The sequence below is a fragment of the Meleagris gallopavo genome, chromosome 9 (assembly GCF_905368555.1).
Source record: "Meleagris gallopavo chromosome 9, MGAL_WU_HG_1.1, whole genome shotgun sequence".
Classification (NCBI taxonomy): domain Eukaryota; kingdom Metazoa; phylum Chordata; class Aves; order Galliformes; family Phasianidae; genus Meleagris; species Meleagris gallopavo.
The window spans coordinates 4,158,554-4,185,768 of record NC_139412.1 but is presented as its reverse complement, the minus strand read 5'-3'; the positions used below and the strand labels follow the sequence as shown (position 1 = coordinate 4,185,768).

General features: G+C 47.4%; 1 protein-coding gene across 6 annotated transcripts; it reads right to left on the bottom strand.

The window, feature by feature from the left end:
• Nucleotides 1-788: 788 nt before the first annotated feature.
• On the bottom strand, nucleotides 789-25,595 carry FHL1 (four and a half LIM domains 1). Of its 6 annotated transcripts, none has more exons than XM_010715205.4 (6): nucleotides 25,438-25,595; nucleotides 4,795-4,976; nucleotides 4,014-4,191; nucleotides 3,362-3,531; nucleotides 2,573-2,759; nucleotides 789-1,809 (listed from the first exon to the last, which is right to left on the bottom strand). In XM_010715205.4, exons 2-6 carry the CDS (start codon nucleotides 4,948-4,950, stop codon nucleotides 1,652-1,654), a joined length of 849 nt encoding a protein of 282 aa, XP_010713507.1. In that variant the 5' UTR covers nucleotides 4,951-4,976; nucleotides 25,438-25,595; the 3' UTR covers nucleotides 789-1,651. The 6 variants fall into 6 exon arrangements, with proteins under 6 accessions (XP_010713507.1, XP_031410507.2, XP_085087120.1 ...); XM_031554647.2 differs by having other exon boundaries at nucleotides 25,360-25,562; XM_085230994.1 differs by having other exon boundaries at nucleotides 789-1,806; nucleotides 25,360-25,556.
• Between the last annotated feature and the right edge of the window lie 1,620 nt (nucleotides 25,596-27,215).

Below are 27,215 nucleotides of genomic sequence, written 5' to 3'. Positions count from 1 at the left end.
TTACTAGGAGGCTCCAACCCCTTGCCATGCTGACCTGCCTTGAGATGCCCTCTGGTACTGCTCTAACTGCTCCTCCCTGCTGAGTCCCAAACCAGGCGCCTCTTCGGCAGTAGCATTTGTGCAGTTGGAAAGGCATTTGTACTAACAAACACCTTCAGATATTGCTGTGTTTGTGTGCACCTATGAAATTCTCCTAACTGTTGAATTCTTTAACTTGCTTTTCACTGCAAGCCTTCGTCTTGTACTTGTAGGACCTGCACCTTGTTGTTGTAAGGGTAAGTCTTGCAGTGCTGCTGTGACCAACATGGAAACAGCAAGATGCTGCCCTTTGTTGGGGTATTTCTGTTTCTGGTAGTGTATGAAGGGGAATGTCTGAAGCAGCAATCAGTTCATAAATACTAATATTAATATGATATGATATATATTTAATGCACATAATTATTATGTGCATCAGCCATTGTGATGGGGGGGAAAACAAAAGCATGAAAACCCTTCAAAACAGCACATAAGTCACTAAAAGGTAATAGAGGTGTACGGACAGTGGCTGATTGTGTGTTTTCCAAAAGGTTTTTTTCACATGGGCTGGTTTTGGCAATGGTCCACTGTCAATTAAGTATTTTTCTAATTAGTTTATGTACACTGTTGCTCTAGTCCTCATGTATCTAAGGACACTGGCAGAACAGCTAACTCTTTCCTGTATCAAGATATCAGACTCAATCTCAGTAGCTCAGCCATGAGAAATGTCTATCATATAAGATAGCAAAATGAAGAAACAACAGTTTTCCAGATTGTCGGAGTCCAGGCAGGCACTAGTCTCATTTTTATTAAATCATAGAACATACACTGACATGATAGGAGAGCTGTGGTCATCTGAGCTATTGTTAAGGCACTTCTAAATGAACGTGCATTCTGCAGTAGTTGAAAGAGTTGCTTATTAGTGGATTAATAATTGGATGTAGACAACCTCATTATACATGATGTAAAAAAAGCTGGTGAGCAAAACTTTAGGGCAAACCATGCAGAAATCAAAAACAAAACAAGTTTATGGAAACTTAGAACTAACACTAAATTGTACTGCCAAAATGTTGTTATATGTATGTAAGATAAAGGCACTCCATATGCTTGTTGCAATTTGGCATGGTAAATAAGCAAAGGTACTTATTATTGAGCTGCTGTTCATAGTGTGATATATGTAATGTACCTGTACTTGCAAAAGGACAATAATGGATCTCTCTAATCTTGGGTGCAATGTCTGCATCTCCCTTTCTGAGGTGCATGCCTTGTCAAAACCACTTAGTGTAAGCACCAAGCTTAAATCTATACTAACAGAGTTTAAAACTAGCTTTGTTTTAGTTTAAACCACACACAGATTATGGTAGTATTTGGATTTTCTAATGCTAAAATCTAAATGTTCTTTCAAGCCTTTAAACTAACAGTTACTTGAAGGCAAGGTTAGCTTTTTGCAGCAGTACATGCTTTCTTGCTGCAGGAGCTTCCAAACTCATACCCAGTATATTCAAGCTATTTTAGTTGTTTTTATACTAAAATTGAAAAAGGTAGAACTCTTAACATGCAAAACCTGCACCTTTACCAGGACTATTTTGAAAAGCGGGCCTTTAAAATCCTTTTTAAATCAGTTGCTGTCTGTTCCTTACAGTCGTTTGGGACACTCAGCACAGTAAATTTTTCCATTATGGCAAACAAAGCGCTTGTTGGCCAGACCACGGGCACACTTTGTGCATTTGAAACAGTAATCATGCCAAGATTCATCTTCGTAGTTAACCACGCTGGTTCCTCTTCCAAATCCTGCTAGGAGAGAACACAATTATAGGACGACGATAGTAGCTTTTCCCGTGGCTGGGTTAGTCCACCATGCAGCAGATCCCATTCTTACTGCCTCTCATGCTTCTATAGTCTTGCAGACTGTAGTTGCAATGTCTAAAATACAAGCCCAGAGTGCAAATGAACTGTATTGTTTGTTTCTCTGTAATAATGCAATCCAGGCAGCTTAGCAAAAGCTTGTCTGCAGTAAGCCTCGTCCCTTGGATTCCTTCTCCAGGGAACAATCAATGTGAAGGACAGATCAAGTCATGGATCAAAGCAGAGGTTGGGCAGAACAGCCTACCTCGTTCTTACAGGCTCAAATCCATGCTCAGAAATGCAAGACTTATAGGATTGACAGGATAGCACCCCATCTCATTGGCTGAGCTTTGGGGGGTTTTCATATCCAGTAACTAGTGGGGACATGGGAAATATATAAGTACAGCAAATGTCACTCAGGGCAATAAAAAAAATTACTCTTTTTAGACCTCTTGTCCTCAGACTAATATTGATGTGTGAATAGTTCCAGCTGGGGCAATTTTGGAGGAGGTAAAAGGTAAAAGAAGCAGGAGGAGTGCAAAAGGTAAAGAAGCATGTGAGTTATAGTTAGATCACACATAAATTGCTGGGGTAAGGTTTGGGATATTATAGCTGCTTCTGGTGTTAGTGGCCCCTGAGCTGCACATCTTTGGGGATCAGAGTTCTGACCTTAAGCACCCCACGGTCTCAAGCTGCATAAAATCCAACATACCTGTAATAGGATTCTTGCAGCCAGCACACTTCTTGGCAACACATTCCTTGTAGCAGTCAACACAGTAAAACTGATCCTCTACAGCTGTAAAGCGCTTCCCACCCAATTGCCTCTTGCAGTTGGAGCAAATGAAACACTCAGAATGCCAAGGCTGTTCCTGGTAAGTGAGACCTCCAGAAGTGATGGGCTAAGAAGAAAAGAGCAAGAAAGATGTTTCAGAAGGGGGGTTGAAGCAGGCATGAGGTGTGGTGAAGGAGAGCTTTGTCATGGTAAAGGTCACTTGAACATTTTTATTAAAATGAAATTGTGCAACACTTGAACTCCTCATCCTTGAACACTTGAAGCCTGGAATTTTGCATGCCTGGAGCTTTCATAATAGTTTATCTTATTTGCAATTACTCTGCAATTCTGTTTTAATCAATTGTAAGATTATACAGCAGCTGTTTGTTACAAAAGATTGTTTTATGGTTTGAATACACAATACATACTAGAGAACTTTAAACCACTTTAGCTTTGCCATCCCTAAAGCAAGTACAAGGGTGGTGCACATTTGGTTTCAACAGATCAGCTCTTAGCAAACCCTGCAGGCCCTGCTAAGTGCAAATGTGCCGTAGCCTCTAGCTCTCTCACATTCTTACACTGCTAGCTGCAGCAGCGGTATCTTCAGAAAGAAATACTAGCAATACTATAACGATAAGATGATCTGTCTACTGGTTTACTCTCCTAGCTTCTAACACAGGTGCTACAGGCCAGTTCTGGCAGCTGCAGTGGCAAAGGGGAAGGACTTACATTCTTGCATTTGGCACAGGTCTTGGCAAATTTATGCTCGTGGCAGGAGACACAGTAGAATTCATCACCCTTTGGGAAGAAGCTCCCAGATCCAATCACTTGCTTGCACTGACTGCAAGTGAAGCAGTCCTTATGCCAGACCATCTTCTTGTATTCAACATTTTGATCTCCTACAACAAAAAGAAAGAACACTGTAGGTCGGATTTCAGGCCTGTGACAAGCATGCAATAACCTCATGCAGCGTAACGGCTGTAGGCAAGATGTGTCCGTACAGGACTTTAACAGCTCTTCATAACTAATTTCTACATTCAAATTTAGTAAGGATCTTCCAGATTTTCTTAGATTCAAGTTTGGCAGGTGGTGTGCCTTTCTGAGAGGAGAATCTTGTTTCACATAGCAGAGCTTTTGACAGAAATTGTTTAACACTGTCTACTAAAATCTACTACCCACATGAAGTTTCAGAGACTGCCATGCAGTTAACCCTTGTCTAGACTGGACAGGTGAGAGCAGCAGTAAAAACTTGCACTGCTTTGTTACTCTCTAGACTTGCACTATGATGCCATATTCCTAACTGCTGCTTAATTAGCCTCGGGTTTTGCCCTAGAGCAGCACTCAGTAATCATCATCATATCCATGCTGCTAGCACTGGTACCTGCGATGATAGGCTTGAAGCAGCCCTTACACCTGGGTGCATCCTCAGTGGCAGTGCAGTTGCTACACCAGACCTTGTTGTTCTCCCTCAGCATGAAGGGCTCATTGACCAAGGACGTGTAGCACTTGACGCAGCGGAAGCAGCTGTCGTGCCAGTAACGGTTCTTGAAATGCAGCTCCTGGAATGATCAGAAACAGTGAGCAATAAGCCCTGCTCTTGCTGAGCACCACTAGAACCAAGGCCCAGTGGTAATTATCATCACATACAAAAAGCTACATCTGTGTGAAGAGCCTAAGTGCACTTTGGGATTTTGGGGTAGCAGAATGTGCGTTAAAGCCAACAACCTTGAGATGTGGGGTTCCGTAAGCAAGGACTACTTTGGTCATCCTGTTCCTTCCAGTTGAGGTATGTTATTATTACCATAAATAATCATTTACAAACTGATTTTAAAAAAATAATTATTATATCCCATGTTCCAGAGTGCTTCGCCCAGAAGATGAGTTTTCTGGGAGACCTACAAAAGCTGGATTAACTGCCAGTTGGGACAACTTGGCATTTGCAGCAGTTCACATGGCCGAATCGAGATCCTGAAACCAGATCTCATGCAAAGGCAGCCTGAGCAGTGCCCAATGGCCCCTGGCTCTTTGCCCAAACAGCTCCTTCAGGCATAGCGCAACAGCCAGGGTATTTGAAAGAAAACTCCACACAGAAGCTTGCAGAAAAGGGAAACAAGCATCTGCCTGTCTTGCTCTCATCACCTCTGTAAGCACCAAGCAGTTACCTTGGAGTCAGCACCAATGGGTTTCTTGCACTCGATGCAGGTGTTGGCACAGATCTTCTCAAAGCACTTGACGCAGCAGTGGCGGCCCTCCTTCTGCACATACTTCTTGCCTTGCAGCGAGTCGCGGCAGTAATAGCAGTCAAAGCGCTCCGACATGGTGCCCACGCTGTAACTGCTGGGCCCTGCAGGAGGGAGGGGGTAAACTCAGAACGCTGAAGCACTAGTAACTGCTCCAGCATCACAAGAAGTGATGGAAAAACGGCTCAGCCATGAGTGTGTGGTGGTGTCTCATGCCTGAAGGGCTTGTTGCTAGAGAAAGCAGCTTCTGGAAGAGCAAAATTTACCTCAACAGTTCCGTCAGCTCAGTGATTTATAAAGCAAGCCAGGTCTGCTACCTGCACTAGCACTAGAGCTTTCCAGGTGCCTCCAGGATAACCTAACACATCATTGGGCTCAGTGTCTCGCTGCAGTACACAGCCTGGGTTTGGTCACAGCAATCACGAACACGTTCCTTGGTACACAGGGAGAGAAGTACCATGAACTGAAGAAAAAGCAGGCCATAGGGTGAGGCTATGCGGGCTGACTCCTGGCCGGGGCCGCCCAGCCTCCTGGAAGCACTGTGCTTGCAGTTAGCATAAGCAGTGTTTTAGTAACGCAAATATTTTCCGTGCCCTTAATAGCCATCCAAGATACGAGTGCTAAATTTCTGCCTACAAAGAGGCAGGATGGGCTCTGGCCAAACACAAAAACGCAGCTCTTGGCCTCCTGGAGAAGGAACCACTGTGCTTGCAGCACTGCAGAGCTTGTTTGCCCCATGGCTCGGAGAAGAGCAGGGCCACATGACAGCCTGTCCCTGTCACCTTCTTCAAAGGAAGAACACCAGACTCTTATTTACATCGTTCATGTCAAGCAGGGATAGTGGTACCTAATCACTCACTCAGAGTGACTCGGGTCATTATGGCAGACCTGCAGAGGCCTGGCGAGATCCTGGCTGAGGCACCGCCTAATTTGTGTGCAGAAATCACCGCCAACTGAGAGCGAAGTAGAATAGTTTCCATGTTTCCAGCCCAAGCCTGCAGCCAGCTGCAGCCCTCCGAGGCCTTTTGTGCCAGATACTTGCGCAGCTTCCAGCTGTCCCTACCACTGGGCTTCCATATACAAAGTCAAAAGGAACGAGAAAACAAGATCTCCCTACATTTAAAGAAATGCAGCGGCTCCATGCCTTTCCCCATGCCCTTCCTCAGAGGAAGCCCAGGCCAGGCTCAGAACCCAGACAGAGTATTCTGGCAACAGTACAGCAAGAGGAAGTTCAATTATTCTTTTCCTGATAGAGCTGAAGCACCAGCATGGACTGAAGGAAGGAAGCAGTCAGGCTTTGGGGTAGCTGTCATCCCAGGAATAGCTGCAAAATGCCCATCACTTGCCTGCTGGGTGCTGCGTGGGCAGCTCTGCCACATTATGGCATGAGGACCTGCTTACACAACAGCTTCTTGGGCACCTGCCCACCCCAGTAATTCAAGAATTATCATCAACCGCATAGCCCAGCCCGCCAGCCATGGAATCACTGCTAAGCTGCTGCTTATCAAATGCGAGCACGCATCAAATCGAGCAAGCCCTGACCCAGGCGCGACCACACCAACACCAGCCTGAGCTGCAGATTGAGCTGGAGCGTTTCTGCTCCAGAAATCAGGACAGATGATCCCAGGGAGGCTGCAGCAGAGGTGGGGGCCAGGTTCACTCCCTTTCCCTTCCCTTGAACTAACTGAAGTGGGCCAGAAGCCGAGCTGGCCAGCACTGCACTCTGTGGGGGCCGGGGCTGGAACTGCCGCTTGGCCAAGGTCAGGAGACGGCCACGTCCTGCTGACAGCCACGCCAAGGGCTGTGTTTGTACTGCTTCAAGGAAATGAAACAAACAAACAGCTGGGAAACATGGAAACTATGCAAGCCACCTCCAGCCCTGCAGAGCTTCATCAAGCAAGCGGGTTTTATTTAGAAGAAACACTGTTGCAGAGTCCAGGGCAAATGCTATCTTAACGTTCTTGATCTCAGGTTTAGGGTTGCCTTCAAGCAGAACATGTAATTGTGAACATATAGCTCAAGGAGTAACACAACCCTGTGTTCCTGTGTAACACGCCATGTGCTAAATGGGACACATTTATCACAGCAGTTCTGAGCCCCACAGACAAATAACACAGAGTCTGGCAGCCCCAGGAGCTTCTGCCCACCTTGAGCCATCTCACAGCCCAAAAGCTCGATTCATAAACCAGGCAATGGTGATTTGGGAAATAGAGGAAAAGTATGGACAGACTTGAACAGTTCTCCAGCCTGGGATGATGTCCCCATGCAGAGGATGCTCTGCTGGAGAGGAGCAGTAAGAAGACAAAGTGCAAGTGTGGAAAGGGTAAGTGCAGTACAGGCCTATCCTCACACAGCCTGCAGGACTCTCAATTAAGAGCTCAAGGAAAATCCTGCAGTACTTGAATCCTCTTCCTGTTCTTACCCTAGAGCTCAGACTTTCCAGATAGAAGCATCACCAATTTCCCAAAATCAACTCCAGAAAGTCCCTCTGCTTCCAGCTAGGTGCCTCTCTCCCACCAGCCCTGGCAGCCTGCTGTCTAAATGCAGCTCCCTGATGAATTTGGCTACAGCTAAAGGGCAGATAGCCAGACCAGTGGCCTTCTCGAGTATCAGGGTATTTGGCACAAAGACCCATTGGAATTCAACATTAACATTCACCTGAACACAGAGGTACAAATCAGCTGCTTGTCCCAAAAGAGCATCTACTACTTTTCAAAAGCAGCCCCTCAGCCCTCGGACAGCCCTTCATCTTTCAAAAGTCTCCAACACATGGGCCTGAGGGTTGCCTACAGCCAGTGGTCAGGGCTACGTTATACAGCATCAGGGCAGGCTTTGGGACTGGAAATGATGCAGATCTAACAAGTGAAGCAATTGCATTTACATCTACCCTACCCGTCCATTCAGTTCCCATGGCCCCTGAACTGGTTTGTCCTCGTTCAGTCAAGCTGTACAGCACGTCATGGTATTGGGGTGGTTTGTGGAACAAATTAAATCATAGCACTCTGCAAACGATCTCAAGTATAGCTGATAAGCAAAGCACTTAGCACAGGATGTGTGTTAATGTCTCCGGGGAATGTGTTTCAATGTGATAAACCACCAAGGAAGAACTTGAAGTGCGGTCTCTAAAACCAACTAGGGAAACTGTACTTAAACATTATGGACTTACTGCATTTCCCCTTTCTCCAGTGACACATAGGAAGGAAGAGGCCAAGGCTGTTGACCCTCTGCTGGAGTATGGATACACTGGGAAAGAGCAGTTGCCTTTTGGCTCTCCATCAGCTTTGTTTTCCTCATCAGACACCCCCTGTGCCATGGGGTGGTGACAACAACTGCCTGTCAGGGCTCAGGACCTGGCACTTGCTGGTGTGTCACCTGAGTGACTGTGCTCAGCATTCTTCCAGGCAGTGTTGTGTATTTTGCTATAAGAACCAGGGAATACCTTTAAAAGAAGGGAACTGTTAATCAGAAAGGAAAAGAGGTGCTCAGGTCTGCATCTCAAGGTCACTAGCACAGTGCCTGGACAATATTTATTCCTTTCCATTGGCTTTACATATCCCTTGCAGGTCATTTTTGCTGGGAGGATTGACAGTAAAGAGCAAAGATCTGTGCTCTTCCGCTGCCAGACTGGGGCACGTGCAAGTCTCATACTCTATAATTCAAAAATTAGTCTGCTGAGAATCTTCTTTATTTAGAACAAGAACAGCTCCAAGTTCCTCAGGCCATTGCCAAAATCATCCCCTACGGTCCTACTGCCACCATGTCTGAGCACATCCCTATCATTATTAAATCTTGTCAGTTTCCCAGGGGAGTAGGGACGTGCTATTTAAAAAACACACACTTCTACACTTAATACAGAGCTCAGCTAAAGCTAACAAAGCTCCTGGCATACACAGCACCACTGCCCAGAGCAGGGCTGAGCACTTTAGGCAGCCTAAGTCTAAGCCTTTCAAAATGACCTAAATCAGCTAAAGCAAAAAAAAAAACAAACTGTTTGGCACCTGACTGTGGCTGCCTTCTACTTTATGTTCCCAGCTACACCCCATACCTGGTGTGCCCAGGGGCTAGATACAAGGTTTTCTCCCACTGCATGCATGGCTCATGCTCCTTGCAGGCATGGCAGCACCCCATGCCCTGGGGAAGGGGGCTCCTTGCTGGTCCAGGAACAGACACTGACTTAAAACCCAGTGGTGTCAGCACTCCAACCACAGCACGTGCTCAGCACTAGCATTTTGTATCACAGCTTGTGCTGGCAGGGTAGACCCTGCCCTTGGTTCGGGAGATGCTGCTGCATCCACCTACCTGGCAGGATGGGCAGTGGGGCTGGACAGACGTCCCTTGCTCAGCCCTGAGGGTTGGGGTGTTTCTGCACCCTCTGATAAGAGCACAAGGCTTCAGGTATCACAGATGTCATTGCTTCATCTGCACAGCATCTCAGTTTGCATGCTGGCTACTCCAGCTTGTATTGATTGTCAAGGAGCTAGAGCATGCAGTGCTTTTGTGAGCAACCCTGGTTACTTGTCCAATGCGTTTGGTAAAATAGGAACTGGAACTCAGCTCTCTCTCATCTCAGCGTAGTGCCTGAACCACCTCCAACCAACAAGAAGCACATGCGTAATTATTTCAAAAAATTATGTTAATGCTGTGTGTGTGTTAATTGTGATTAGTGCTTGTAGCACTTGGACTAGAACCACTCCAATGCCAAACCAAGCCTGGTCCCCGCACCAGAGAACATCCACACCAAGGAAGATGACAAAGACATCTGGAAGTATTACAAAGTGATGCTCTAATATCAAATGATGCTTCAGCCCTGCACCCAGGGCATGTCAACCCCCTGGGCTGCATCTCATTTGAGAGATGCAATAGCACTGCAATTGCATGTTGCAATTCAGGAACGTGAGTACATGCTGGACACACAGGAACTTAGCTTCTAAGAATCAGATAAGCTTTTCAAAACTCTAAAGACCTTAGGATGCTCAGTACTTGGAGAGCTAAAGGGGAACAGGCACTGGTAGGAAGACACAACATATCAGCGTGCAAAGGGGACGTGCAAAATACCCCCCTCAACACTTCTGTATGTTAATGGGAAGGAAAAATTAGGTTTGCATATTATCGGTCATCTAAAAGATAAACACAGAGAAAGGAGAGCAACCAAAAACTTCCCACTAAAGCAGTGCAAACCAGTTGGGTTTACCTGCTGGGCTTCTGCTGGGAGTTCCCCTGCTCAGGGCAGCAATGCCACAACAAACTCACTGCACAGTGAAGTGCCATCCTCCGTTCTCACCCAGTTTTCCTCAAAAAAACAGCTGAGTCCAGCCCTCCCACAGCAGCAGACACAAAGCACATCCAATGCACGTTGCAGATCAGTGAAGCCACTGCTGCCTGTGCTCCTCACTGCCTTGTTCCCAGCGCCGGTCCCACACACTGCTACCATTAGTCCCGCTCGCCGCCATTAGTTAAAGCTGCAGATTACAGAGACTTAACACCACGTTCAAAAGAATTATTTCTCTAGAATTGGACACTCTTAGCAAAATTTTCCTCCCCATTTATCACACACGTGCAGACAGCAGCATGTCCACGTTACCTGTGTGCCTGTGGAAAGCCATGATTACCAGCCCAAAGCCACAGGCAAGAGAGTGCACAGACTCTTGGCTGATCAGAAGCTGCCCCGTTTGATAACATACATTTAAACGAAGGCTATTAATACGGACAGGACTCCGACCAGATGTCCACTCCCCTCCCCAGAGATCACAACCTTAATCCCCCTTGAAAATTCTTACCATTTTAGGTGATCTGAGAGAGAAGAATAGGATCCAGAGACCTCTGTAGGCAACATGTAAATACCTGCCCCACTACTCAGCACCCAAATTAGTCCCAAAGGCAGAGAGTGTCTCAGGAACTTGACCCCATGCTAGTACTATTTGGCCTTGGCTTTAGAACTAGATTGTGTCTCATATCAGTCCTGAGCTAAATAACAGACCCGCATTAATTCTGACCACTGTTGCCCAAGGGAAGAGAAGAATCACAGCCCCCAGGGCCAGCAGGGCTGTGGTGTAAGGAATCAGCCCCAGACCACACGTAGGGGCTGTCCCCTGGCTGTAGGGCCCAGAGCAGCACAGGTTGTACCTCTGGGGATATAGCTGAGAGTCTGGGGAGCACCAAAAGGTACATTCATGGGAGCTGGACTTGTCTTCAAGGCAAGGGGCAAGCTGAGGTCTTACTGCCTGTAAAACCATCATGCCTGGGCCTCCTCCAACCTTTACTCTAAAGCAGTTCAAGGCATTAATCATTCAAAGCAAACAAGTCCTTGAAGAGCAGCACTTAAAAAAACAGGTTTCACGATCATGGAGCTTCTCTAGCACCTAACAGCACGGCTGGACTCTTCCCCATGTGGGATTACAGAGCCCTGGCTTGTGCCTCTGCTCTCTTTGCTCATATGTCCCCAAAACTCTGTACATAATTTGAATCCACACAACCTACTTCCTCCTGAGCTGCGGCAGGGAGCAGAGGGAGCTGTGCTTCAGGACTCTCCTGCATGGAGGTATTTGGGCTGCGGCAGCAGAGGCAGCTCCACGGCCCTGTGCTCCGGGTCAGGCAGCCAGCAGCACTGTGTGCACTCGGGGCTGCGGCCAGGGCCGCCCAGCTGCTAATCCTGCTTCAACACTGACTCAGTGCATGGCCGTGGGAAAGGCAGTTAACCTCCTGACAGCCAGTGTTTATTGTTCACAGGCCAACTCAATGCTGTCTGACCTCCAAGCAGCCAAGCACCGGCACATCTCTGCTCCCCACCAAAAATGCCACAATCTCCTTGCCATGGGGCAGGGTACACAGAGCCTTCAGCCCAGCACCAGGCTGTACGGGTATCATCCAGTACACATGCAAGGTCAGCGTCATCCCAGCATCCTCAAGTTTTCAACGTTGCCTGGAAAAATCACACTTGCCAGCATGCTGTCCCTGAACAGCCCAGCACAACCCACTCGTGTAGTGGTTTGAGGCTGGAAAATGTGCTAAAAGACAAGCACACCAAAATCCCTTGGCTAGGAAAAGCCTTACATTACTCTGCTCCAGCTCACCTATAAACTCTTGCAAATTGTTTGCATAATTCAGATGGTAACAGGAACTGTAACAACTGGTATTTTCCTGTGCTAATCTTGCAGTGCATGGTGTAATATTTACAGACATGAGTTCATTTTGTGGCAATATATGTCAAGTTAGCACCATTAACCACTCTCACACCTTTCTAGTTCCCTACGCAAAGTGCTGACACATTTCCACATGGCTGTCATTTTCTCCTTCCCCAGGACACCCTCTGTTTCCAATCACAAACAGCAATCTTTGCTCCCCATCCTGAACTGCGGCACTGCCACGTCCCACCCAGAGGTGGCTGCAGTCCAGCTGTGCCATGGCAGCATCTCAGATATTTGGCCATCAAAATGCTTCACGTGCACAAATGTATGTGTGTTTGCAGCAACAACAGGCATGGGCTGGAAGAGGTGGCAGGGAGGAAGCTTGACCAAACAACAGGAGCAGGACACAGAGGATACTGCTGCCCATGAAGTTTCACCATGAATCTCTCTGCAGCAGCATTTTATTGCACAGCTCCGCCTGGCAATTCCCCAAAACCAGTCTGTAATAACAAGGCCATCTTTGCTTGAATTTGTGGCCTCCTGGGCCAGTACAGCAGGGACAGGCTGGGAACAAGCGTTGCTGAGAAGACAGAGCTGCTTTTTTTTTTTTTTTTTTTTTTTTGTCTCCTTTTAGGCATATGACCTTGAGCAATTCCCATCTCCCCCCCACAGGTCTAATTCATTGCTGCAAGCCCAGCTCCTTGTGAATGCAATTAAGCACACCAGTAGTGCAAGGTACAGCACAAGCATCAAGGAGGGACATTGTCACCCTGTGGATCACAGCATGGAGCTGAAGCTACCAGGAAAGCATGCTCCAGAGAAAGGAAGGGAATCCCTACAGACAGCACATCCTGCTCCATACATAACACACAGCCTCATGCAGCATCACCATGAGATCCCTGCTCCCACCCCCTCCATGCCACCACTCTCTACCAGAGCTGGGCAGAGAGGAAGGAGTGCCGTAAGCACACAGCAGGGCATACAGGCTTGGGTTTTCAGGTCTTCAGCATTAAGTATGTCCTGTGGGTTTTCAGCACAGCAGGATCTGGACACAGTGATCCCACCACACAGGTCTGACTGCAGAGCAGCGTGGCTGGCACATAGTGTCATCTGCTTGGATAGACAAATGATCCACATTGTGCTTTCCAGAGTATTTTCTTGCCCTAACAATCCTGCCAGAAAAGGTCTGGAAGTCTCAGCTTGCCCACACATCCTACTGTCACTCAACAGGCTGTGAGTCCTAAATAGAGCCAGTGGAACCCAGGCATTGATGAACTATTAGTCACTATCATCAAAGAAAGAAGCAGGCAGCAGTAAATACGAGCAGGAACGGGGCACCTGTCCACTTCTTAGGGTAACACTTCACCTCCTGCTTCTATCAGCTCTGCTTTACAATGCACAGTGAACCTGCACAGAAAAGCACAGCGGTGATTCAGCTGCTCCATGTGAGAGGAAAGCAAGAGCCCAGGTTGTTCTCAGCCTTCCCATGGGATCAGCAGGCTGAAACTGTTGCAATACCACTGCAATGTCACGGCCCCTTTGCACACACATTTCCTTCTTTTCAAGTAACAGCAGATTCAGGGTTGCTTCATTTCTTCTTCAAATCCACACACAGCTGGTGTGCAGCGTGCATTCTCCTGCAGCAGGGAGCCCTCCTTCTGTCCAACTATTGCAGATCTTAAACTCCCCTTGACTCTTCTGAGGCAGAAACTGAACAAAGTAATTCTACTAACAGAGCTCACTTTTTTCCCCCCTCCCCTTCCACCTCATTTTTTTCTCCTTTACCTTTTGCTAAATACAAAGTTTGCAAGAAGCCGGCTATAAAGGAGTTGGACCTCCTGACACAAGCACAGGGTTAGGGAAGAGGACAAACCCCTAGGACTGATGCAGCTCTCAAGTGCTTGGCACTCCATGTGCTTCCTGCTCCCAGCACCAGTTCTGTGTTGGTGGAAGGATCACAGAGTGGTGTTTGCACTGGGAGAGCTATAAGCAGACAGCCCCACGAAGAGGGAACCAGGATGATTTCCTTCCTACTGTGCTGACCTCCAGCCCAGAGACTGGCATCCTACCCACATGGCTGGGTTCTTCCAGCCAAGGGAAGCTTTTAGGGTCAGCGATGGAGATATGGCACAGTGGAAATGGGAATAAGCTGATAAGAAGGCACACACAAGTTAGTTAGCCCTCCATGAACTCAGATACAAGTAGAAACAAAGAAGGAAGGATAAGAAAAGAGAAAAAAAATAAGATGTAGTAACAGACAGGAAGGAATGGCACAGTGATAATGGAGCTGGAAACAGAGGGATCTGAAAAACAGCAAAACTGGGAAGAAATAAGCTGGGTTTTTCCCATCTGCCTCCATCCACAGGCTGGAGCAGTTCCAGGACTATTCCCATGGCAGCTCCAAGTTTATTTCCCTGCTTCCATCTGCTCTGCAGCTCCCCTCACACACGCTCCGACTGGCACTTGTTCCCATCACCTGTTGCTGACATGGCAGCCCTTCGGTGGCTGCTGAAAGCCAAGTGACACCAGAGCTCGAGGAGAGCATCTGTGTATAAATCAAGAGCTGCTTTGTAGAGACAAGCTCTCTCCTTGCCTGCACTGGGGATGGAGAACAGTAGAGACCTGCAGAAAAGGTACAGAGCACCCGGCCAGGCAGCTTGACAGCCTATTCCAGAAGAGACAAGCTCTGATGTGCACTCACAGCAATATAACCTTACTGTACCCATAAAATATCCACTTGTGTTGGGGCTTCACTAAGCTTTTAGTGAGTCGTCACTGAAATAATATTTCACGACCTCCAGTATGCTCTCTGCACTGCTAATTGCTTCTCAGAGGCATGGCAGCTGGCTGAGCAATGCTGTCCCCCCACTGAAGTTAAACAGCTCACTGTGATGAGCACAGAGGTTCAACTATTAGTTTGCATCACCACCTGAACGCTGGGTCATTCACCTTCCTTGGAAATCTACACGCTATGGATCAGAAATGTTTCCCAGCATACACTATGTGAGCTTCCTGCGTTCATTCAACACTTGTGAAACACTGAGGATAAACAGCTTCAGCTGAGGTGGTCAAGAAGTGTCTGAACGATGCTTTTTGTCATATGGCCTGATTTTGGGTGGTCCTGCCTGGAGCCAGGAGTTGGACTCTATAATCCTCCTGAGTCCCTCCAACTCAGGATATTCTGTGATTCTATGAGATGGGCTAAGCAGATTCTTCTCAGAAAGTGGCCATGCAGAAGCACGCTGCCCAGCAGTGGGTGAAGACACACCATTTTGATGAGAAGGACATGTCCTTCCTAGCACTAGCATACCAGTTGGGAAGACTCCCTGGCATCCAGCACACCATCAAAGCACTGCCCGAACTTGGCACAGGTGTCAAGGCCATGTCCCAAGCTCTGATTTCAAGCTGGCGGAATCCAGCCCTGGCATATAGATTTATCAGAGCAACCAGCCCATCTCCACAAGCATGGGACAGTCACCTCTAGCAAGACTAGCGTTCGGCTATCCGCACTTTCACTTGTTAGATGGCGCTGGTGGCTGAAAGGACCAAATCACCCTTGTTACGTGGTAATCTTTAAAAATAACCTTTCCCAAAGCCCTACAGTTCATAATCCTACGTCCATCTCAGCCAGAGGAGATCAGCTTGCAGGGCTGACGGGGTATTTTTGGGCACTCTGACTAATTGTCAGGACATATGCTGTGCATTCTTTACAAGGAAAAACAAAGCTGCAAAGTCCCCTCCTGTAAGGCCTATGGAGTTGGGTGAGTCACAGAAGTTATTCTCAGCAACCTGGGCTTTGAGAGGGTTTGGTTCCTTGTCTGGCTCCAGAGAAGCATGTATGAAAATGGAGGAAGGGTCCACTTCCTTGCATCCTGACACCAACAACAAAGGCTGAGCCAGGCTGGGCCACACCACACCACATCACAAGGGCAGAAATGAAAACCCTTTACGCTTTGGAGTGGCTCCAAAGCCACAGCTGCCTTTTTTGGCACCACCTCACACGGGCACTCACTGGATGCGCTCCAGAGCAAGCAGAGGAGAGGTTGCTCACTTGAGGAGGCCTACAACAGCCACACAACAGAAAGAGCCTCCTGAGACCTCAGTAGCTCTTCACCCTGAGGCCCATTTAAGCCAGCGCTCACCCAGCTCCATTTCTCTGAGCACACCTTCAGACCAGGTGCTGTTTCAATGCTCTGACCCCACTGGCATCTCACCCCGTTTGCTGGCCCACACTCTTTTGCTTTCCCCTTCTCTTGCTCTTTTTGTTTAGCAGAAGCACTGCACCAAAAGCACACACACCTCAAGGTGACAAGAGCTCTGGTCTCCACTTGTGCCTTCTGCATATCTTTCCCTTAAGCTGCAGAGCAGTTTCCACTGAGAATAAGTGTTGTCAATTCAATTTCTAATAGTGACATTAAAATGTATGAGCCATTTCTCTGGAGTCAGGGATAATATTTTCAAAGTGCCTGTGTGATACAGGAATGTAAATCTCATTTTTCATAAAGCAATAAGGATCTCAGGTCTCCCTGGAAATCATGTCAGATGAGAGCTGGGCAAGGACTGTGCTGAAAAGTATTCTCCATGGGTTGGTTAAAAAACACTGATTCAAATTAAAATTAAAAAAAAAAAAAAAAAGGAAAAAGGAAAAAGAAAAAGGAACTAATACCCTTACATCTTTCACTGGGGCTAGGATTCAGTTTCAGCCAAAACCAGAGGGACACAGCCCTTGGCCGTGGTATGCAGTGTCCCAGCTGAGCACCCTACCTGCAGGATGGAATTACGCTGCTGAATTAAATTTGTTCCCCATTTGCCAGAGCTGCAAATGCCTTCATCCCCACTTCCCTGAGGACAGGCTGGAGCAGCTGGACATCCCCTCTCCTCTCTCATGCTCCCTCCACAGGTCTCATAGCAGAGTGGCACAGCATTACTATCACTACTTGCTCTCAGAGCAATGGGCAAAGCCTGTGGGCTGCTACATTTCTCAGGCAGAAAGCTTAGGATAAGAAAAATAAGATACTTAGAAGCGTGCTTGAATTTAAACATAGAAATTAAGTGGAGTTGGTACAACCACTTAAGTGTTTCATTGAGCCATCCTCTGCTCTGCAGCTGGATCTGGGCCCAAAAATGGTTTTGTTTTCTTTTTCAAGTAGGAGTGAGACAATAAATCGAGGCACAGTGAGTAACACAGTCTGCAAAGGGAAGCAGCCCTTCTCAGTACAATTGCTGTTGGCTGTCAAACAACGGTCCAAATCAAACCAACAGAGGGTCAGCTCCACATGACTAAAAAGCAGTGTTAATTGCACACAAGTGCCAGAGAAAACCATCAAAAAGCTAAAGCAGATGTGAAACAGTGGCTTGTTTCTTTTAAAACCAACTGGTGCAGCAGCATTGCACGAGGGCCCGCAAGCACCCTTGTCCTGCAGTGACCAGTAAAGGGCAATGGGGAAAACAGGAGGTTTTACAATCCTTGAGGATTCATCCAGCAATAATAAGGCATGGGCGGGGACTCCAGCATCACCTTGCTATTGGGCTAAGTTCTCTTCCCAGCTGCGCAAGCCCAAATTTCACTTGGTTACAGCTGATCACGTTAAAATTGCCTTCTTTCAAATGCCAGCCTGCTCCAAACACTGGAGTTCCCTGATGCCCTTTCCTGGCACTGCCCACAGTGCCAAGAGACTCAGCTGTGTCCCCAGCACATTTCCCATGTGGCTCCAGAGAGCAGCTAACAAAATCCACCCCCGAGCCTGGAAGGGACTTGAAAGAACACAGAGACCTGACACTCAGCGCCTATAAAATTATAATAAAAGGCTTCCAGAACATAAAAATACCCCTGCTGAAACCAACGTGCTTTTTATAGACACAGTCTTTGTCCTTTGCTCTAGAATGCATTTGGATAAGCAATCCATTAATCCAAGAACAGATTGTGTTTTTGCATTATGTGAGTACGTTCAAGGATTAAGTTTCAGTTGCTCAGCTTCTGCCTGTATTGGTGCCGTTAATAACTGTAATCTGCTTTTTATCACCAGTACTTGTGCCTTAAAGATATGGTGAACTGGGTCTCAGGGAGGCAGTTTGTGCATGGCTTCAAGCCTCCTGCAAACCTCTAGCCCTGAGCCCAGGCCTTGCATCCATCCTGGGGCTCGTTGCTGAGGGCATGAGGAGAACAGGGGCTCAGGGTGCTGCAACCAGCCCTGTGGGTGCCACCAGAAAGGGGAAAGTGGTGCTGCGTGGGGCACTGCAGGGATGGGCAGATGCAGAAAGCTGCCATAATGAAATAACATAGAATCATACAATGGCTTGGGTTGGAAGGGACGCCATGGGTCATCAGGTTCCAACCCCCCCTGCCACAGGCATGGACACCAACCTCCAGATGTGGTTCTAGACCAGGCTGCCCATGGCCCCATCCAACCTGGTTTTGAGCACTTCCAGAGACAGAGCATCCTCAATCTCTCTGGGCAGCCTGTGCCAGCACTTCACCACTCACTGTAAGGACCTTCTCCCTAACATCCAGTCTAAACCTTGCCTCTTTGAGCTTACAATAATATGCTGTCACTAATCTCAAACAAGCCCTGGTCTTGGCTCTGTTCTGGTTACTTAACCTGGGAACACTTCAGAGCGCAATAATGGCAGAATCCACAGCTTCAAGCCCTTATCCATGGTGTGTTGCAGAAAGTAAGTCAGATTTTACCAACACAAGATAAGGGATACAGGGAGGAAGCAGCAGCTACCCCGTCGGGGCTCTCTGACCCACGGTCTCACCAAGAAAACCACTGCTACATTTTCAGGAATTGTGAGGGCCTGTGCTCAGCCACAGCCCCAAGCACCATCCCCTGCACAAGCTCATTCGCAAGGCAAAAACTGTCTGGCAAAGCAGCACACACAGCTTCCAAATGTCGGCTGAGCAGACAGCGTTCCTGACTCTGGCTCCCCTTCCATCCGGCTGCTCCAGCTCAGGCACCAGCATTGCTCAGAGGATGAGCTCATCGCTATTTCAGGTTGCATTTGCACTTGGCAATCTCCCTGGTAACCAAAACAAATTACTCATTGGTTTATAGCAGATTTATTGGTTGTTTGTTTCAGCCTTGAGAGAAGTACACAGAGAGTGTCACTACACCGTGTCCAAAAGCGCGTAGGACAGTATTTACAGCCATTGCTATGGAGATGGGCCATGTTAGCACGGGAGGTCAGGGGGAAAGCTGACCGTGAGCCTGGCCCCAGTGAGATGAAATGACAAAAAGCAGGTATGTGGCACGGTGTGAGCTCAGGTGCTGCTGCACAGCAGCCTCAGGCTGTCCCAGAGAGTGGGCAGGTGTCAGTCACCTCTGGAACAGCAAAACAAACCAGAGAGAGGCTGCTCACAATCCTCCCCAGGCAGAAATCAAGAAATCCCTCCCAAAACAAGTATCTGACCCTCTCAATTCCACTAACACCAGCACTCCTCAGCTCCATTTCACAAGTCAGAACCATGAGGACACAAGCCAGTTATAGGATCCACTGCCTGCTTATGCTCTTGGACAAGAATTTTTCCCCCATTCATCATCACAAGCACCAGCACAAAGGGCAGGGAGAAGCCAGGGAAGCAGGACTAACTTCACTGTATTTGCCTGCAGAGTACTCGAAAGAAATCAGCAATACCCATTTCTCTGTCACACCCAAGCCCAAGCTATGATACAGCTCAGAAATTGCATAAATTGCCTCGTACAATTCATGAGGGGTTTTTGGGCTTCTGTTCATTTTACTGAACGTGTTTTTGCAAGAAAGACTCTACCCAGATGGGCTCAGTCCTGCAAGACAAAACATTTGGAAGCCCTGCAAATAGGCAACCTGGAGCTGAGCTCCCAGCCCTGTTTTCCCAAACAGAAGCACACAGGCTGTGTCTCCTTCCTGGGAAAGACACATCCCACCTCACAGGCGGATCCAAAGTTTGTCACCATGGTGGTTTTCGGCTACAAGTGGGACATAAAGGAGAAGGGAAGATTTCAGCAGGAGGTGAGTGACATGCTCATGAAAATTAGGACAAAATAAGAGACTTTAATCCCTGCCAAGCAACTTTGTGCCTCTGTGGGGTGAGTATGGGCTGCATTCTGGTCCTGCTCCCATGCTACTTCCAGAAGCAGCACTGACATGCTTTATCCATCAAGCAGCATTTACCTGGCAGGCTGTTCCAGGGTGGAAGCGTGACTGGCTTTTAGTCAGCAGAGCAGGGGTAGACAGGAAACAGCATTTGCATGTGTTGAGTGAGATATATAGCTCTGTGTATTTTTAAAGTGAGATGAGACCAGAGAGAGAGGGAGGGATTCTTGCATCCTCAACTGCTCGTTACTGCCTTGCCTGTGGAAGCATAGCCAGGTCAAGACAACGCCTTGAGATCATCAGGGAATTCTGAAGTGGAAGCAAATCAGTCGGAATTACTCATACATCTACATCAGGACTGAATTAGAACCACAAAGCCCTGTGCTTCTGGAGATGCTGCCTGCATTGCATTCCCTCGAACCACCAATAGCACTGTGGTAAATGTGTACAGAAGAGCAGGACGTAGTGCCAAGCCCCTGGGATGCTATCAGGATCCTAACAGAGCCCCTGCAGGTCATTCATCTGAGCAGACATCACCCAGATGGCTCATGTGGCACATCACCAGATTGGGTAAGTAGCACTGAATAACACAGGGCCCAGCAGGACTGCACACAGCTGTACCATGGCTGCCCGTCTTGTGGGATGTAGGTAGAACTGGGGATGGCACACATGAGATGTTTAAAAAATGCTCTCTGATATGCAGACAGGAGCAAGCCAAGGGTGCAGAGTGAAGTGGAAAAGGCCCAAGGGTCCAGAAACGAGATGATAAGACAGAAGCTGGAAAGGCAGGCAGCGCCTCAGAAGTGACTAATTCCATGCTTTTGCTCCAGTGTTTATTATAGAAAAGAAGAGATAAGAAAGGCAGCTAGTGGTAACAACTGCCAGGGGCAGCCAATCCCAAGCTAAACAAATAGCAAATGCCATGCAAGCAGCCTGCCAACTCAGAATGGTTCCCACAGCTGGGGGCATTCATTTATAATAAATACATTACCCTTCACCCACCCACCTCAGCACCCTATCAGGGATGGAGAAGCTGTGTTTTGAGCGGTTTCATAGCTACTCTCGGAGGGATTGTGGCCAGGGACAACTGGAAGTCTATGAAAACCGAATATACCCCACTGAAGGCATTAAGGGAGAGTTGGGAGCCAAATCCCAGCACAAAAGCCAACTAGGGGCCACTGTGGGCCAGAGCAGCTGTGGGTTTAGTGTGTTGACCATTATTTTTCTTAGCAAGGGAAGAAAAGCACATCCAGCATGCTAGTTCATAATACAGCCTTGGAGAATTGAGTGTTTGTTGGTGGGTATTTTTTTTTTGCTGCCGCTGTCCAAACAAAACAACGGAGAACAATTCTTGCTCTGCCAGAAGCTCTGAATTCTTTGCTGCTTGGACACGGGTGTCACACAGGAGAGCTTACATACTGGTTCAACTACATTGTCACTACAACCAGCTTGCAAGAACCTAAAGCAAAATAAGTGGATTGTCAATCTCTGCACCAAGTGTGCTTCCCAAAAGGTGTCCTTAGCACATCCAGCACACACAATTGCTTGCCATCACTTCAGGACACAGATGCCATTGGAGTCAGCCATCATCCAAAGCTGCCCCATCCCAAAGCATCAGGATCTCCGATGTCTTGAACACAAGCGGAAGGATTTGCCAGAAGGAAAAGCATTTTTCAGCTGTTTCTCCTGTTCTTCCTCCCATATACATCACAAATGTACAGATAGATGTCAGGACAAACTCATTTTACTGTGGCTCAGCAAGAAGTAAGCCGGCTCCAAAACACTTCATTTGCAATCATTAAACCTGAAAACACATCTGTCAGGCAGCCTCCTGTGAGGCAGATTTCAGTCTCCTCTCTTCCATGAGTGGAAAGATATTAGAAACAAGGATGTGGAAAAACTTCCCCGCAGTGCCTATTCTAGCAGGAACGGTCTTTTCCTGTTCTTCACTGGAGGTCTGGATGACAACACGCAATCCCAGCAGAACATAAATGCACCCACCACTTTAATCCCTCTGAGTTAGCAGCTGCTCGCTGAGCACTCGTGTGCCAAGCAGGCAGCTCTGCCAGGCAGGAGACAGCAGAGGTTTCCACCTCCAGATCTTTCCCACCACACAGGAGAGAGCCATTCCAAAGTGCACCAAGCACAAGGCTCAGCTCAAGCAGGCACACCCCCAAAATGAGTGGATCTTCTGAAAACGCCATTCTGTCCGAGCAATCTGAAGTTGAGAGGTTTTGAATTTCATATTTGCAAAAATAATGCAGTTCTGCAATACCATTCCAACCAAAATTGTAACTTTGCCTTAAAGTTTCCAGTCAGACGCACAGCAAAATACCACCATGTCCATCCTGGCCTGCAGCTCCCACACTGTCGGGAGCCCTGTGCAGCCTCACCCAGGATACACTGCATCTCACTCCAGCATGCCTATGGTGCAAGCCTCGCCCTGCTTCTGAATAGCTCCTAAGCCCTAAAAGACTTTTTAACCTTGTCCTGCCATAGGATGTGTTGTGCCTGGGGCTGGCTCCTTGCTGCTGGCCTCCAACAGCAGCAGAGCAAGCAGGTCAGAGCTGAAGCATGCTGGGCTGTATCCATGTCTGACCCCAAGGGATACCCCACTGCCTTTGCTCCTACAAACTGCCAAGTGCTGCAGACAGGGTTTCGCCAGAGCCTGGGGATTTAAGAACTGAGGCCAGAAGATATGGCACAGTTCTCCTAAAACTACGCTGCAGAAGTGGAAACAAAGCATTTATCTAAATAGCATTTAATCCTTTAGAGTCCTCTTGTCTCAAGAGCCATCTGGTTAAAATTCCTCTCCAAATCAGGGTATCTAAATGAAACATGAGGTCTCTTTCTTCCTCCCACACTCCCTCTGCTAAAGTCAGACATGAAATATCTGATCTCAGACACTTCAACTTTGTTATCTTCCCTGTCTGAGTTTTCTGTAATAGAGAAATGAAGGAAAAAAAAAAAGTCACAATGAATGAAGCTGAAGCATTTTAACTGTACAGCTTACAGTGTGTTTTTTAATAAAAAAAGTGACAGGTCGGGTCTGGAAACATTTCTTTTATAGATATTATTTCCATTACCTTCTCAAGCAAAAGTAATTCTACATAACTGAAGTTACAGAACTATATCTGAAATCTCAGCATTGCTATCTAAATTACTCAGCGCTGTCCCCAAAGTGGGACTGAGCTCAAAAGTGCATCTCTCACATAGGTCACTGCTGAGGAGACGATAGTATTCCTGGCTCACATCATCATTATCTCCACCGGAGCACGTGCCCCAGCCTCAATGTGCTGGGAGCTGTGTGCTCACAGCACTGGCAGCAAGTAGAAGTTTCCAAGATAGAGATGGAGAGGGCAATCGCTCAGCCATGGTACCCAGGAACCATGGAATAGCATGCAATAATCCTGTTTTCACGAGGTATTACACAAAAAGGAATATTTTTCTTCTCTGGGACAAGGCACATGGTTTTTTAAAGTTTGTGTTTTAGCTAGCGCAACAGACAGCAACTGTACTACAATATATTTAGAGAATATGAGCCTAGATCAGGGCTAGTGCACATCCTACAGCATCCTTTCCTCCTTCATGAGCTCCACCAGCCGCCCCGTGCCACACATCTCCATTTTCCATTCATGGTGCAGTTCGATGGAGAGGCAGCTTCCGAAATAGAGGCCAGCCAAGATGGGCTGGAGAGTGTTTATATTCAAGCGTTTGAATACCATAAACACTGCCTCCTTTTGAACAGCTGCCTTTATTTACATCCAGGCAGAGAATTATACCAGCGTAGGTGGAGGCCAACCATCACTCACAGCAGGGAATAACTTCTGTTAGAAACACTCCAAGAGCCCAAAATCCAACAGATCTCTACTGGCCAAAACTCCCCAAAAGCAGTTCAACTCAGACAGAAGCTGTGAGCCCCAGCCCTGACAGAGTCGCTCCGAGCTCCAGTCCCAGACCTGAGCAGTTGGATTTCTGCTGCCCTGAGCTCTTGGTTTTAGCACCTGCACCTTCATTGTTCTAGCAGGTATTACTCAGTAAGGAATTTGTCTGTGCTGGGCTCCTTAAGGAGAAATTAGGAACTGGTTTGCATTTAAGAATAGGGGAAAAAATACAGAGGGTGTTGTCACTGCAAAGAAGCATGTGGGTGCTTTTATCATTAACATTTCAACTTCCCTTTTTAAAGCCATATTTGGTTACTCGATCAGCTATTCGCTTCATACATCATAGCTTAAGAATTGAAAGAGTTTCCTTTGTGAAGTTCTTTAAACAAAAAGCACTTCCTCTCAAAACAAGGTAAAACTAATTAATAGATGGATTGTTCTAATCATTTTTTTCCCCTTTTGTGTGCTATTTACAAAGCAGCCCCATCCATATCTAAGCCACAGACCAGCGCCTACTTACGCAGTGGGAGCTGAACCAGAATCTCATGCATTAACTTATCTTGTGGGCAGCTGCTAAAGAAAAGATTGATGACAGAAACACCCATCTTGCAAACACATCAGTGAATAGCTGCACTCATCCAAGTGATTCCACAAATACAGACAGAGAGGAGGGCGCAGTGTTTGGGTAAAGATAAAGGCATTTGCTTTCAGATGGGAACAGCTGTGAGTGCCACTTGTTAGAAAATCTGCAATTGTTGATACTTCATAATATAGAAAGAAAGCAGTGACAGTTACTAGCTGAAAGCTGGCATTTCCACATTTTCCCCAGCTCTGTCCCATCCAGCATTCTCCCTCAGGGCAGTGGGTATAACTCCTATCTTTCCTAGAACATCACATCACCTGAGCTGCTGACAGAACAGCTGCTGGTTTGCTTATTTCCTCCCCAGCTGTTATTAACCACTTCAAACAGGCACAGCTGATCCCCTGCCTTGGAGAGCCCTGCTGACAGCTCACACACAGCTCTGCCCCACTGCAAACACTCCCAAACACCACTCAGCTGAGAAGCAGAGAAAAGTTCTATTTATACCCTAGTGATTGCCTGTATTCTCAAAGCCATCACCTTGGGGGGGGGGGGGGGGGGGGAAGGGTACACACATCAGAGAAAGAAGATGCAAGAGAAATCAGAAGCAAGAATTTAGATAAATCCCCCAACCAAAACATCCCTAAAGCAGAGGCAATCTCCCATGAGGAAACTGTTTTCTAAAAAGAGTGCTTTAGAGTACATTCTGCACTCGCAGACTTCCCGTTTCCCCCAGCCCTACTCACTAGCCTTCCCCAGCCAATTCCCCAGCCGAGCAGCCCCAAGGCAGAGAGAGGAACCAGCACAAGCCTTGAAATCCAAAGACCTGTGGAACGCAGGATGCTGAAACGCTCCCTGCTCAGCGAGGATGCTCGAGAAGAGTGAGACAGAGGCATGTGCTTACTGGCAGCTGGAGAGCCTGGAGCGGGGAAGGGATGGAGCACACTCCCCTTGCAGCTGTGCTGTGGGCAGGACGTGGGAGAGCTTCGGTCCAGGGCTGAGCCTCCAGCCCCTGGCTGGACAGCTGCTGCTTCGACACTTATAGCAGGGAGGCGCGTTGCAAAAAATTAATCCAGCCAATAGCACCGGTCCTGCCCAGGGAGCAGCTGGAGGTGGGGGGAACAGCCTGCTCCTCCCAGGGCCTCTGCACCAGCACTTTTTGGGGAAAAACCCAACCAGCGATGGCATCTTGCCAGCATCACTCCCCTGCAGCAGCAAAGCATGCTTGTTGCTGAGACCCATGGGATTCACCGGGCTGGGCAAAGTACCACTACCCCACTGATTCCAGAGCTCTCCATGCGTAAAAAAAATGCAGCACCAAATCTTTGTATGGGGAGAGATTTGTTTTCAGTCCCTCATTCTGTCCAAGCAACCCTCTCCCAAATCTAAAATATCTCCTGCCATGCCTTGTGTCACCATCGGGTACATAGATAGAGATTCAGGACAGAAAACAAACAGGAGGGATGTGCATCAAGGCAGCAGCCTGCAGGGAGGGGAGGAACACAGTCAGAGAGAGCACAGCTGAAGTGATGCCAGAAGATGAGTATTTTCTTTAAAGACATGAGAAAAAGAACTATCAGGTAGCAAATCATTCTTGCATTCAAACACATTTGCCTGTTGAAGCTGCACCAAAGTAGGCAAATCTGACAGCATTCGTCCTATTTTCTTTTTCCCCTAATTTCTCCATCCCTTATCCCATTTGCTTTCTGCTCATAGCTTCCAACCAAGGTTTCACTGCCCAATCCCATATATCAACCACCATTAAAAACAGCTCTAAGATACAATGTCTATCGCCCAACAGAGTAGCAGCTAAATAACCAAACAACGTGTCAGCATTTGGAGGATCAGACCTTAAATCTAAAGATTTAAAGCAACCGGTATACCTGACACAGAAGGACTTAAAGCACTCTTAATCTCATGTACATCAAAATAGCAGCTTAATTCTGTTTGGAAATTAAACAGAAGATAATTTAGAGAGCATAGACAGCACATAACTGAAGTCAAGGAAGAAGCACTCCAGTTAGTATTGCAGATGAGACAATATAGCACTATAAAAGCCTCTGCCAAAGTGCTTTACTGAGCAAGAATGCACTGCAAAAATGACACAATTCATTGCATAGAGTTGAGACGGCTCTGAATGCTATCACCACTGCTTGGTGAGGAACATCACTGGTTATTGGGCGCATTGATTTTTGGCAAACACAGTAAAACTTTAAAAAAAAAAAAAAAAAAAAAAGGAATCCAATGTATCTCTGACTAGCTATCCAAACAAAATGAACTATGAAGCACTTCAAACTGAGTCGGCTGAATTACTCACCCAAAAGCTAACTGCTGGGAAACTTTATTTGGAAATAGCGGAGCTCATAAAGCTGCTTCAGGGCAGAGCAGTGCTGGAAGGAGCCCCGGGGAGCAGTAGACTGCCCCAAGGCCACAGCAAAGGGCTTACCTGAGAGCAGGGAGCTTGTCTGCACCATGAGGGAACAGATGTTGTAGATCTCAGACACTGTAGATTTCCAGCCTGCTTTAATTCAATCACTCAGCAGCTGCAGAGTGAGGAATCTTCTATGCAATCAGGCCCATTCTTGCACATCAAAACCATTTTGAGGTGCATCCATGCAGAATGAGGGTCCTGCACCCCTTGGGTGGGCTTGGCTATCCTCCTGATTTTCACTTGCCATGGCA